General features: G+C 43.7%; 1 protein-coding gene across 6 annotated transcripts in view; it reads left to right on the top strand.

Moving 5' to 3' along the window:
• The window catches only part of GPATCH8 (G-patch domain containing 8), a 59,160-nt gene that overhangs the window by 7,614 nt on the left and 37,267 nt on the right, over nucleotides 1-14,279 (top strand). For 2 of the 6 annotated variants that reach the window (XM_051640283.1, XM_051640284.1), the window contains exons 1-2: nucleotides 8,157-8,237; nucleotides 14,061-14,078. Coding sequence is in view for 1 of the 6 variants with exons in the window: in XM_051640282.1 (XP_051496242.1) it covers nucleotides 8,163-8,237 (75 nt within the window). In the remaining 5 variants the exon portion in view is untranslated. Of the gene's footprint in view, nucleotides 1-8,156; nucleotides 8,238-9,196; nucleotides 9,232-14,060; nucleotides 14,079-14,279 lie in introns of those variants that run through there. The other 4 variants (XR_007891621.1, XM_051640282.1, XM_051640285.1 and 1 more) reach the window with 3 other exon arrangements.

Genomic DNA, 14,279 nt, shown 5'->3' with positions numbered 1-14,279 from the left:
GTGTGTGTTTGCCCAAAATGAGGTTTTGCTGCAGCTTTCCCAAGATGTTGACTGTAAATATTAAGCTGTTTGGGAGGGTGTGAAGAAGTGCAGTGTCCGATCTACCCACTTGCTTTGCTTATTAACAGGGAAGGGGCTGGGAAAGTGATTTATAAGGTGCAGAAAGTTGTGAGAACACTGGCTGCTGATTGTGGGTACTCTGCCTCTCTGTTGCTGGGAAAGGATAATTGATTTTTGTTGGGTCTTTGCAATCACTACGGGGAACAACAGGAAAAAGGATGATTTTATTTTAGGAAACATTAACAAAGGCTTTCCAGGTACTAGTACAAAGTTGCTTTTGTATTGCTTTTTATAGTTTTGAGAAACAACATGGCCTTCAAAATGATCCAAAAAAGCTTCCAAGGCAAGCAGGGTTGGATGGAGTCAGCTTCTAGGTGCATATTGGTCTTAAAAATGTGGGTTTTTTCTGAGTAGGTGATGAATATTCAAGAAACACTCCTAAGCTATGCTTTCCTGGAGTTGTTTTTGAATTCTCTGGGTGGATTTCTAAACATCAACACGGTTGTCTGCATCAGTTATGTTCTGGAGATCTTCCATGGTATAGAGTCATCAGGTCCTGCTCAGCTTAAAAGGGCAGCGTAAATTACTGCCTGAGATTTGCAGTCAGTGTACATAGGATCTTACATGGATCTTGGGGAGAAATAAACTCATTACATTCTGATTGTGTGTAATAAACAGTTGATTAGTTATGGTGAGCAGGGTCTGGTTTTAACACCTTTCCTCTCCCATCTGTGTTGGCTGAAATTCACCAGTGAGACTGGCAGATGATGTAGTCGATAGAGCCCCACAAATAAAACACAGTACTGGCAGACTTTGTCACCTGCACCTTTCAAACTCCATCCTTGCCTGGGGTTGGTTTCTCTGCCCAGTGTGTAGCCCTAGAGCTGAGCTGGTGGCACAGTCACCTCTGGTGGCACCTTCACCTCCAGGGGTGAAACGAGGTGGGTGGGTCCAGCTGGCAGCTCTGCAGAGCTGGCACAACTAACCATGCTGGAAAGATTTCTAAAAGGAGAACTAGACAGTAAATGCAGTGCAGAATGAGATGAATGTAGATTGTGGTTTGCTGAAATTCCTCTCTTGGGGTTAGGTCTAGTGCTCCATCAGGGCCTCACAGGGTGGTCACTGTGTCGGCCTCTCTTGGCATCTCGGTGGTGCTGGACTTGGAGTGTTCACCTGGGGGTCCTGGGTGTGGAGAGCTTGCACCTTTGGGAAAAGCTGATGGACATTGAGGTGTCTTGTCCACCTAAAGGCCTTGTAACTGCTCAAGCTCCTCCTTTAAAAAGGTACACGTTGGAAATACAATAGGGTATTTGCTTCTGGAATCACTGTCATTTTTCTTTATCTGTGAAGGTGCCATAGACATGCAGGCTGCAAGGATTTTGGAGAGGTGGCATTTGCTCCCTGGTTGTTGAGATGCTTCTTCAGCTCCCTGTGCTTCATGGGGGAGACCTTCCATCTGTGCTGTCCTGTCCTGGTACGGCTGCAGGAAATGTCAGCTGTGCTTTCCAGAGGGCACTGCAAAATACTCTGTCATTTATAGCCAATGCAGCCTGCCCTGGCTGTGTCTGCACTAGAAAATGGCCTTTTCTGTGGGTACTCGTTGCTCTTTTCAGATATTCCTAGTGTCTCAGCTGCTGCTTTGCAACCTAATGCCTTCAGAGCTTTCAGGAACGGGGAGTGGGCTTGGTTAAATGTCTTCAAGTGTCACTTGTGAGTAACAGCCCTGAATTTGATGACTTAATATTTTTGGAAGTTTAAGGTTTATTGATTGAATTAATGGACAAATAGAATATGCCGAAGTGGTGCTGATTCGCTTTGGTGTTTTAAAATTCCATTTCCTAAAGTAAATGCAATATAAATGTTATTTTTTTAGTCTTTTCCTGATATTCTACCAATGTAAAATTAATTTTGGAATAAGTAAGGAGCACACTATGCTCTTCTAAAGTGCAGTTAAGCAATCATGATCAAGCTGTGCTCCTTTCCATTGCATTTAAGAGGCAATGATGGTGAGTATAGGGAGGCTTTTCTGCAGAATTATTCTGCAGATTGTTATCTGCATGGTCACAGGAAGCAGTGTTTCTCTGCACCTTCCTAAGCTGGTCCTGGAATTCACTATGGACATAAATAGATTGTTTCTGCTTCAACATCTCAACAACTGCATTCTGAGTGTTTCCTCCCCAGTCATGACAAGGTTTGTGCTCTTAGGCATAGATTTTTGCTGGAGTCTTTTCTTATTTTACTCTCTTCACACTGTGAAGGCGACTTCCCTGGGACTTGTGGAGCAGGCAGAGTTTTCCCTAGGTCCTCTCATTCTGGGCTCTTTGTATCCCACTTCTGTTGGCTTTTGTAGCTTACATCATCTTCTTTCCTATTAATAATAACGGTGGTGTAACTGAGCTCTCTTGTTGAGCAGTAGCTGAAAGGGCAGCTGAATGAAGGCATTCTGAAAGAAAACCATGGCTTGTACGTCTCCATTATCCTGCTCCTTTGTTGGAGTTTTCTCCTGTCTCCACATGCAAGCCCTGTTTCAAGGTTTGGGAACACAAGACTGGAAATGCAGACTGCCACATTTACTTCTCTTTCAAAATAATACATGGATAATTTAGGGCTGTTTGTAAGAGAAACCACTAATTCCGGTCAGGAATTTGCACTCTATGGAATGGATTCTGCACGCTGACATCTTCGTATCCTCTGTGCTTGGACAGATTGGAAGGAGCAGTCCAGTAATTAATATCCAGGGAGGTCTGATAGCCTTGAAGCAGCTGAAGTGACTCATTGTTCTTTTCTCCTTGTGTCCATAATGCTGTAGGTGACTTAGGAAATGCTGTGATCAAAAGCTGGGTCTGGTTTTGGATCCACCCTTTTGGTGGAGTCAGAGGGAAGGAGAGAGTCCATTTTTCTTGTGCCTTGTAGTAGTGAAGATGCTTTTAAAAGTTAACCAGCCCCCCACCCCCAGTAATGTCTGTGTGTCTCTAGATGCTTTGTCTTTGCCCACCTTCATGAAAAGGTGCTTGGTGCAGGAGACAGAATTAACTCTGTGATACTGAACTTACTCTGATAAATAGGCTTAAATCAACAATTCATTTCACTTGCATTGAGTCATTTATTGGCAACAATTCTTGCTGTTAAAGATTTTGGGATGGAAGTGTGATTAAGTTATTAATATTTCTTTTAATTATACTGGCTGGGTCTCACTGTTACAATGTTTAGGACCTTATAAGTAAGATAAAAAGAGCAGTCCTCTTTCTCCTTAGCTATTTAATGTGGAATTTTTCAGAAAATGCTGTGACTCTACTGGGTTTTGGACAAAATGGCATTTGCTGGGCTGCAGCTCTGAGGTATTTACAATCCAAATAAGGGAGAATAAGGGTCTGAAATCCTGCATGGAGGCAGCTTTTGTTTGTTGGTTTTTCAAATGTTGTGTTCATAACTTGGCTGCTCAGTGTGTGAGGGCTCCAAGACCCAAGGTTTGGCCAAGAGCTTCATGTGAAGATCAAACAATGGGAAAGTGGAGGAGAGGACATGTGACTGTGAGTAACCAAAACGGGTGGTTAGCCAAAGTTCAGATGATATTACACAAAATTTACAGGATGCAAAACCTTTTGGTTCCTGGAGACAAACACAACAATGGTGGAGTATAAGAAGGAATGTTTCGATGTTGAAGGTTTGTATTTGCTTCTCATCCAAGTAGTAAAATATTCAATTGCACTGCTTGTAGTGAGCACTTGCTGTAGCACAAAGTGATAGCAATAAATGATGCTGAGGTGGAAGCCTCTCCTTATTTGCTCTGCTCTTCAAGGGTGGAGGTAGCACCTGTAAGGAAGAGATAGAGGAAGGGCAGCATGTTGTGTTTTACAAGCAGAAGTGAGAAAGCCTGATACAGGCAGCTTTAAAATGGAGGGACAGGGGATGAGAGGGAGAAGGGCCCTGAAATCCTTGTCCACAGGAGGAGACAGAAACTTTGTTGTTAGCTAACAAGGCCAGAATTTTACTGTATCTCTGTAATAGTCATATAGGGAAGAAGGTATGGAAATAGGTTTTGAATAGTGTTGGTTTTAATGCAGCTGTTATTTTATGGCTTGGTATCCATTTTGTAGGGATCAGATTCTTCTTTTCACCTAAATGTTTCCTCTGAAGAGGGAAGCATCCCTCAGGGCTGCAGAAGACATCAACAGAATTTTAATATGTGGTCTGTGCTTACAGTTCATGTCTGCCAAAAATGGAGTTTATTCTTCACAGAGTCAACATTTATGGTTTAATTAATTGTTAGATTGAAATGTTACAGTATTTTGTCTTCCTCTGATTCATTGTCTTAAGATACAGCAAAACACAAGTGTTCTGTAGATGCGCTTGATGTGCCAAGGTGAAGGATTGGAAAAGAAGGAAACCAGATGGAATTCCCCCCAGCTTGTTCCTTAGCCAGTTCCAGGGATGAGGAAGCAAAGGGACAAACTGTCCTGCCTCCAGCCCCACAGAGTCCCAGCTCCAAAAGGCCTGTGCTCACCACCAGGGCAGATAACATCTCCTCAACAAGGGCTTGTCATGGCTTTAGAAGCGAGAGCCATTTTTGTCCTTGCTCATTAGGCACCGTGAGGCTGAACACACTCACACATTTGCCCTCAGTATGACTGTTGGATTATTTATCCTCCTACTTTTTTTCCAGGGTGAACTACTTTAGGGTGGGAGGAAAATATTTGCTTTATCATTTAAGTATTGATAAATACAGCACAGTATCTGTGATGAGTATTGATTTCAGTTCACTTTGGGCACTTTGTTATTCTGATGCCTTAAAATGACCAAGCCTGTAACAATCAGCTTCCCAATACAGTCAGCAGTTTGCCAGCATCCCAGCAGGGCTTGTTCCCGACTGCTCGGGTGACATTTGCATCCCCAGGAGTTGAGGGGGATGGGAAGCCCCCCTGCCTGGTTTGAAAACTCTTATTAATGGTCTTGCTGCTGTCTCTAAAAACAAGCAGTTTATCCCCACTCCCTTTCCCAGCAACAAAACCCGCAAAGTAGATGTAAATAATAAACCCCAAGGTATATAAATATATAAAAGGAACCCCAAAAATATACGAAGTGGATAATAGTGGGATCAGTAAAATGGCGTTATTTGCTTTTTGTCTTCTTTGCGTTTGTCTGTGCTGGGGTGAGTCCTCAGGCTTTTGTGTAGTTTCTGGGAGGAGACATTGTTTTTAAGCACAGGAGAATCCAGTTGTAAAGCCTGCCCTCAGCAGGGCTGCTTTCAAAGGGGAACTGACCCTTGCCTTTGGAAAAACAATTTTAACTGTCTTGGCAGGCAGCTCGCTGAAGGAGATGGTGAGTAGGCAGAAATGTTGTGCCAGCTCCAGGTAATTTAGTTGGAATATTCTGAGCTATCTGCAGGCAGCAACATCAGGTTGTGAAATTAGGCGTGGGGGTGCGGGGCATATGTCTTAGTTGCTGAGAGTGTTCCAAGTGTCTGTTAACAAAATGTTATGTGGATTTAATTGTTTATAGATCAAGTTTTAAGAATGTGTTTTCATTTTAGTAATGTGTTCAGCAGTCAACAGTGCAAATTCATTGGCAGCATGCACACCCCTGGCTGCCTTTGTTCTCTTGGGCACTACTTTTTGGGAGGCTGGGTGGTGTCCTTTGAGCCCTCCTGACAAGTTTTTGTTGTCCTCTCCTTGCTGGGCTTCCTGACTTCACCCCACACACTCTGTTCATCTACACTCTGCCCAGCTCCAAGAATTACTACCTTATTTTTAAGCAGCTCAACAACTGCATGTGCCTGGCAAGTTTGCCTTCAGCTTGTTCCTTGAAGGCTGTCCAAGAAAAATGGATGGGAATGGATTGCTGCCTGTAGATTTAAGCCCCAAATTTGCTCTGGAGAGGCCGTGGGAAAGACAACTACTGGGAGCAGAGTGTGGCCTGGGAGAATTAGGGCTGTGGACACAGATGATGTATGGGCTGGCAGTTGGGGCACCAGAATCAAAGCACGTTCTCTTGGCAACAGGTTTTTGTCAAGATGGTCTCTCACAGATTTGCATCACTGGATACGAACACTCGTTCCAGAGGGATTTTTGGAGGCTGGTGCCTGGCTTGTAACATTCCAACCAGCACTCCATTACAGCTGTCGTTTGCTCTTTCACGTGCTGGCTTTCATTGCACTTCTTGGAGAAGGAGAAGTTGGTGTCAGTAGAAAGCAGGAGAGTGACAACATGTTTCTCTTGGCAGTGATGCTGGGTCTTCCTGCTCAAAGTCATTGTGGAGCTGGGATGCAAATAAAAGCTGCCAGATGCTGGGTGTTGGCTGGGCAACCAGAGGGGTTTCAGTGGCCCCGTGGGGCCTGGGAAAGAAGCAGGGGTGACATCTGGGGTCTGAGCCACCTCCTGGGGCTTCACAGTGCGGTGACACTGCACAGAGCCCAGGGGAGGTAGGAGAACCCACTGAAGCAGCCCCCATCAGTGGCTTTTGTGCTCATCTCTGCTGCAGGCATCTCCTGTTTGCTCGTGAGTCTGCAGCTAAAAAGTCAGATCTGTGCAGGCAGTGGTGGATGTTAGTGCTGCATCATGGGCTGTTGAATGCCCAAAAATGGTTCACCATGTTTGAAATTTCAGGAATTTGAGGTTTCAGAAACCTCTGAAATTACAGCAGACCTACAACAGTGATGTTGTCTGTTTTTTTTTTTTTTTCCTCTAAAATGGCCATTCACAGAATCACAGAGTGGTGAGGTTGGAAGGGACCTCTGGAGATCACCTAGTCCAACCCCCCCTGCCAGAGCAGGACCCTCTAGAGCAGATAGCACAGGAACACGTCCAGGAGGGTTGGAATGTTTCCAGGGATGGAGACTTTCTGGAGGGCAGGCCATTTGCCCTCCTAGCTTGTGAGCCCTGTACGTTTAGTATCCAGGGAAAAGCATGGGAAGCTTGGATTTTCCTGTAGTGGGTGCTTGGGGAGGCTTGCTCAGCTCTGGTCTGGCCGCAGGGCTGTCATTTGTGGAACTGCTGGGCAGGAGAGGGAGTTGTGTTCTTCAGAAACCAACAACCTAGAGGTGTGTGTGATGGACCTTGGAGGCTGGGCACAGGACACCAGAGCAACAACCCTGTTTAATTTTCTTGTCCACTTCAAATATTGCACATGGCCAGTCTGTAGGAGTTGCTCCAAGAGTAAGGAAGTGAGGTGCTTGGATTTATAATTTTGTAGGGTTTTCTTTGCTGTGTATTTATTAGTGCCCTTCCCTTGTGTATCTCTTAGTCTCCTTCCAGAGTCCTGTCACTTCTTGTGTGGCATTTTTGGGTACTGTGCTGGACCCTGAACTCTTTGTGCCACCAGACGTTCTCTTGTGGTCAGCTGGCTTGGGACACTGCTCGGGGCTGAAACAAAGGGCTTTTTCATGTGTTGGAGGATCACTTCCAGGGATGGTCCCCTCTGCAGCTGCCTGCATTCAAGGAAAGGGCAGCTCCAGACCATCAACAAGTGCTGTGGGCACAGGGAGAGGTTTTCTTAGGCACCACTGTGGGTTTTTGTTGATCTAAGGTGTGTGAAATTCCATGTATGCCTCAAGCAGTTTGGCTTTCCTGCTGCAGGGAAAGTCTTGCTCTGCTTTAAAAGAAAAAAGATGACAAAAAAAATCCACCCTTTATCGTGGTCGTGGGGTCAGTTCCTTCTTATTCTTGTCCTTTGTGGGTTTGAAGGCCAGCCCTGGTGCTTATGCCCAGTGTTTAGGAGACTTCATAAAAACAAAGTATTGCCATTGTAAATGTTTGATATTTTGCCAACTTCCATGGTTTATGATTATCATCAAATTGGCTCAGTTTTTAGAATAATTTTTTTATTCTTCTTCTTGGAGCCTGCATACTGAATTGAGCCTGTATTTTAGAGGATCATAGGATGGTTTGGATTGGAAGGGACCTTAAAGATCATCTAGATCCAACCCCCCTGCATGGGCAGGGACACCTCCCACCAGCCCAAGTTCCTCCAAGCCCCCATTCATTTTCTTGGCCATCAAAATCACATAAAACACAACAAATTACACCGATGTACAAACCTGAATTTTGAAACTAGCCTGTTGGCAGCGTGTCCTGTGCTGTGGAGCTAACCCTCATCTTCTTTTCCAGGGCAATCACTTTGACCAGTATGAAGAAGGGCACCTGGAGATAGAGCAGGCATCTCTCGACAAGCCCATAGAATCGGTAAGACACACACTGCCCAGCAGCACCCACCCGGCAGTTAGACCCCGATCGGATGGTACTTGATGTGAATGCAGTCAAATCCCATAGGCCTGGGCATCCTTCTGGCAGTAGAGTGTTAATTGTGGTGGTAAATTGCATGCTGAGATTTAAGTGGGCCTGGGATTTAATCTTTAAGTACTTCTAAAACTCTGAATTGTAGTTCGATGTGATACTTCAGAAATTATTGAAAGTAATACATTCATTCAGAGGTATTTATTTTAAGTTTTGACACTTTTTGTTGAAGAATCAGTTTAATTCATATGCAAACTTGATGCAATAGTGCAGGAAAATGTATTTTGAGCCTTTTTTTAGTTTATATTTTTTGAAAACTACAGGTGTGTTAAAGGGAAGTGTTAGAATGACATCTGGCAGTAGGGAAACACAGATGCATTTCAGTGTTAGTGTAGCAGCCCTGCCCCAGGAATCTGAAACTGCACCCTGAGTTGCTTTAAAGCATTGCTTTGCTTTGAACTAGGTGTGGAGACCAGAGCCATAAGTTGAGGAAAATGAAACTTTGTTTAGTTTTGCCTTTTGAAGCTTTTTGGAGCTTTTTAGACTTAGGCACAATAGCTTGTTCAGCCTAAACTGGACCAAAGTTTGGCCTTAGCCAAGTTTCCCTTGCAGTTTCAGTATGGGAGCAAGAAAACTTGTAGTGGATAATCAAGGGTCACTTGGAGGTGTTCAGATTAAGACTAGAGTTTTGTTAAGAAAGCACCTCAAAAGTATTTCAGTTCCCTCTTAATAATTTCAGTTCTTGATCCAAGTTTCTTCATGTTAGTCTGCACTCAGAAGAAACTTAGCCAAAGATCAGTATCTATTTTTCATTCATGTGTAGGTTGGTGTTGTGTGTGTTTGTGTGCGTGTTAGATGTTTACCAGAAATTTACACAACTTGGGGTGTTCGACATTTTTCTTCCGCAGCAGTTGGCCCATATTAGCTAAGCAGCCATGATCTGGTTTGTATTGCACGGTCTGCCTTTTTTAATTTCTTCTCTAGGGTTTCCTTTCCCCCCCTTCTTATTTCTGTTCTTCTGGTCCAGTGAACACTGCATATAGTACCTACTGTCTTAATGTGCTGGCATGATGCTAGATTTAGGCATGGCAGTAATTGATGACGCATGAGATAATGCTGCAGAGATGGGAATTTGGATTCCATGTTCTCCTGAATACTTCAATCTTAAGTTGTGCCATGGGGATTTTAATTCAAACATTGAGCTTGTTTCCTTATGTAAACATAATGAGGAATACCTGGTAGCCTGCTCTGTGCCACGCTGGAAATCAGCATTTCCAAAGAATTCAAATACTACTTACTGACTAGGCTGGTGATCTGATTTCTGAAAGTGTTTTCCCAATCAGAGGAGTAGAAGTGGTCAGAGGTGACATCTCCTTTGGTGTTCTGATGCCTACAGAAACATGCAAAATATGAACAGGCACACAGTGCAGCTTGGATCAGACGTAGTGCTTCCATGCAGTTTGATTAATGTGGAGCTGCAGCAGAAAAATGAAACTCAATTACAGCTTTAATATTTTATTCATGTATATGTCACCATCAGGACATTCTTAATCTTTACAACTTTTTGGTAGGTTTTACTATGTAGAGTTGAACCTTATGGTTCAATTTGAAAACAGCTTAATGGAGAGGACAAGAGAATGGCTTGCCTCTTTGGGAGGAGTAAAAGTTAAAGCCTCAAGCTGTTCTTAATTTAAAACCCAGTTGGCTTTGCTCTTCTTTTGTCTGTAAGAAGAGCAACAAGCATTTGAGGTGCAAGAGCCCTAGGCTGGGACACGAAACTGGGAAATGAGGGAGTCCCAAAGCTGAGCAGATGTGTGTTGTGCCTTGCCACAGCAGCTGTGCTCAGGTCAGAGCACCCTTGAGCTGCCTTCATGTGCTGGTCACAGAGTGGAAAAGCTGTGCCCTGCTGCACAGGGTGGTGTTTTTTTTTTAGCCTGGTATCAGAAACACACTGGTCACTTTTAAGGCTAATCTTCACATTGTCTTAATTAAGTACACGATTGGTTCTTAAAATTAAATCCTGTAGCTGGAAGCATGAGTAACTTTTTCAAGTTTCCTGGTGCCTGTGAAGATGATTTTGCTCTGTTAATGACCTGTGTGCTTTTTAAATTGGTGGATTGCACACATTAAGAGAAGGAACATCTTTCTTGTCAGAGTGTAGTGGTGTGCCACTCCTGCAAGATATTTCACTAGGAAAGAGGAGTTCATACCACTTCTTTCCTCTTGTATTTTATGCTTTTGGCTTACCCAGAAGGGGATAACATCCTTGAACTGAAATTGAGAGGGAAGGAGTCAGGGCAAGTACATAATTTGCAAATACCACACATCAAAATATTTGCAGTATTAACATTTATTCACCAATTGTTTTATAATCCTTACCCAGTTTTCTTGTTAGCAGTACAAGTGACCTTTAAAAAGGAATCTGCTCAGAGTAATGAGTAAGAGCCTAGGATTCACATTATGGAAATAGCTGGGATGACAGATGTCTTTGTGTGAGGAAGGGTGTTTATAACAGCAGCAGATCAAAGCACTTCCCAGTTAAAAGTTTAAAGTTTGGTTATTCCACAGGCTGAAAAGTGGATTAAGTGTATTTTCTTGGATGTGTTTCTCACATCTTAGTGATATGAGAATGCTTTAAAGACTAAAGGTAGCTGCATTTGGAAATCCCAGGGGGCAGAGGGCTTCACTTGAGGTGTACATTTGACAATCACTGAAGTGAGATCCATCTCTGCAGCATTATCTGTTGAGAGGTGCTGACTGTACTGCTACAGCATGCAACTCAAGGGTGGCTGGAAAAATAGGTTTGGGAGTCTACAGATCATTACAATGTTGAAACGTGTCCTCAATTAGTGTACTAGTATATATTTTTTTTTTCCTGTGGAAATCCTGCTTTTTACAGCTTGTTTAGGCCAAAGATGTCTGGACTGAAACATGCGACTGTAACCAAAGTGCATTTCTGGAAAATACAGCAGACATGAGCTAGTGGACGGATGTAGCCTGAAGGAGAAGCCAGCTATTTTCCATGACTAAATGGAAGAAAATATTTCATATCAATGGACTCTTCCTAGCTGCAAATCCTGAATTTTATTCCCCCCCCAGCCCCTCCAAATAACTTTTTTTTGGTTCTGCTTTGGAAGTTGATGCACTGGCTGTTCATGTCAGTAGAACCACTGGTATCTGGTGTCCTTGAAAAATCCAAGCACTTAATCCTTTTTTAAATTCAACAAGCTGCATGCATTTGTTTTAAAGTATTTTAAGTGCACTGAGTTACAAATGGGAAGCCACAAAGTACTGCAGCTTTAATAGAATCCAGATTTTCTTTGCGTTAATTCCTTATTTCTCCTTGTTTACTGAATCTCCTTGCTGTGAGTTCCTGGTTCTCTGTCCCCAGCAGTGCAGAGGCAGGAGGAGATAGCCCCATGTCCCCAGAGCCCCACAGGACAGCAGCCCTTCCCTGTGCAGGCAGGTGCAGTGTCAGGAACACCAAACTGTCCCTGTTGCAGGTTGGAGGCCAGACTGTGTATCACCCACTTATCCTGGAGCTCATTAGTTTGTCCTTGTCGTAACTAACAAATATCCTTTCCCCCCCCCCCCTTTCTAATGCTGCCCAGTTACACGAAGAGGTCCCTGGACCACAGGAGCTTTCAGGCTGCAGTCAGTAGTGGTTTGGCCACCCCAGGCTGTGGCAGAGGAGCTGCAGCCAGGTTTTGTTGCACTGCATATCTGTACAGATCTGTGGACTCCACTAGTTCCAAAGTGTCATTTGATGAGGCTGCTGATTTGACATTTAGCAGTAGCCATATGTGGACAGTGCTATAAATAATGTGCTTCTTGAAGCTGAATGGTGTAGCATTACTATTTGGCTTTTCTCTCTAAGTCTTCATTGTGTCATCTGTAGTGAGCTATAGGTTTTGTTTTGGGAATCTTTTCAACCTCTTGTTTGCATGGGTTCACCCAGTAGCATCCGATCCTTGCTTATAGATTCCTCCATACACAGTCAGCACAGCTTACAATCCACTCAAGAGGTGAATGGTTCCTGCTGAGCCCAAGAGATGTGAGCACAAGACATAGGGTGGCCTGGGGATCTCATGGAAAACCTGGATCAGGCAAAACCAGTGTTCTGGTTTATCTGAAACGCAGCTCAATCCACCCGCTGCAGGTTGTATCCCACGTACAGCATCATCAGAACCTTGCAGTTCTTGTACCCATCCTCTCAGTGTAGATGTATTTTTTTCTATTGGACAGGAAGGACCTTTGTCAAAAATTTGTGGTGGGAATATCCTGATCTCAGGAATAACTGATACCTGTGGAAGGTAATCCAGGGCATCCTGTCAGGGCCCAGGATAAGGAAATGGGGAGGCCAGTTTGAGCTGTTGGAGAAGGTCACTTTGGATGAGATTTTTCCAAAGTAGCTTAGCCAGCTCCTGTGACCCTTGGGAAAGTCAAGACCTGCACGTTTCCTACGTGCTTTTGGAAGAGTTCCCCATCTGCAAATAGAAAAGATCACCATTGAACAGCTCCAAAGAGGTGACAGTAATGCCAGGAGGTGTGACCTGTCCCACCAAGAGCCTGCCCAGCCACTGTCCTGCCCTGAGCATCCTGCAGGCTGGGGCCCAGCATTGTCCTCAGCATCACTGGCCCTGCCAGCTGCAGGCATGAGGAGTTTGGGTGGTAAATGAGAGCCCACTTGCTCACTCAGACACCTCTTGAGAGACTTATTTTGGCTGCCTCAATGATTTTTATCGTGGCTGTAGCACAAGGAGCTCCAGAAGGGCAGAGTAAGAAGCTGAGGGGGCTTGTGCCAGCTCTGCTGAGATACAGGAGGATTTGCTGCTGGTGTTTTTGTGGATTGCTGTGACTCTTCCTCATAGGAAAAATTCCTACAACATGAGGATAGTTTATTTGAAAGGAATGAGAGTTCTTGACATCAACAGGAAGTTTGGTGTGAAAAGAGACATCTTTTCTATGTGACAGAGTCCACACTTTTATAGAACTTACACTTAAAAATGCAATTAAAAAAAAAAAGCCACCAGCTGTTGAAACATTTGCTGCCCCATGGTGAATTTTGGTCCTAATATACCCAGCTACTTCTCAGGCCACCAAGCTTTGCAGGATGGCTCCAACGTGGGAGCCCAGCAAGCCTGGCCTTCCATAATTGAATTTTCAGGGCAGTATTTATGCTGAAGAGCAGTCCTGCCAGTCTGCCTCTGTGAGAGCTCTGCCATGGGGGTTTGAAATGGAGGAAGAAGGTGGAACGTGGCTAGAAATGTCCCATCTCAAACGTTAAATTGAACACTTAGGGTTTTTCTCCCTTTTCAGTAAAGCAGCAGATGCTCTATTTCAATTCAATATTTAAAATTAGGAAGTAGTTTCACTGCTTAAGCAAATAAATGGAAGTGACTGGAAGGGAAAACACCCCCTTCTTGGGAACCGAGGCAAATATTCAAGTATAATTCCAATTTATGTCAAACAACTTGTGACCATCCTCTTGAGTGGCTTTGTAAAAGTGGTGCTAATGTGTATAACCCTTCTAAATTTTTCTTTTTTCCCTTTAACATTTGTTTACCCCTTCACTGTGTCAGTCACAACACACCGCTCTTGAATCTCCCAGCTGGTCTTGACTTGTTGAATTTATTTTATGCTTTCACTCTTCTTTAATAAATACATTACTTGCAAGCAGTGAATTGAAAACAAAGCAAAAGAAAAAAAAAACTACCATTAGTGATTGGACAGTTTCTTACTTTGTGTTACATTTAACTGTTCTTTTGACAGCCCAGTTTTTAAAGCCAGGTTCGTATGGAAATGCTTTCACTCCACTTGCACTGCTTTTGGAAATAGCATATTGCTTCATCTGTCTGTTTATTTTAGTGCATTCATAACACAACACAGTCAGCACAATGTCTCATCTCCACTTAGCAAAAGATTGCAAAGTCCTCCTTTTCCTTTTCTTTTGATTGTGGTCGGTTTGTTTTGTTTTGTTTTCTTTTGTTT

The sequence above is a fragment of the Apus apus genome, chromosome 25 (assembly GCF_020740795.1).
Source record: "Apus apus isolate bApuApu2 chromosome 25, bApuApu2.pri.cur, whole genome shotgun sequence".
NCBI lineage: Eukaryota > Metazoa > Chordata > Aves > Apodiformes > Apodidae > Apus > Apus apus.
Note: the sequence above shows the minus strand (reverse complement) of the source record. Positions and strands in the feature narration are given on the sequence as shown.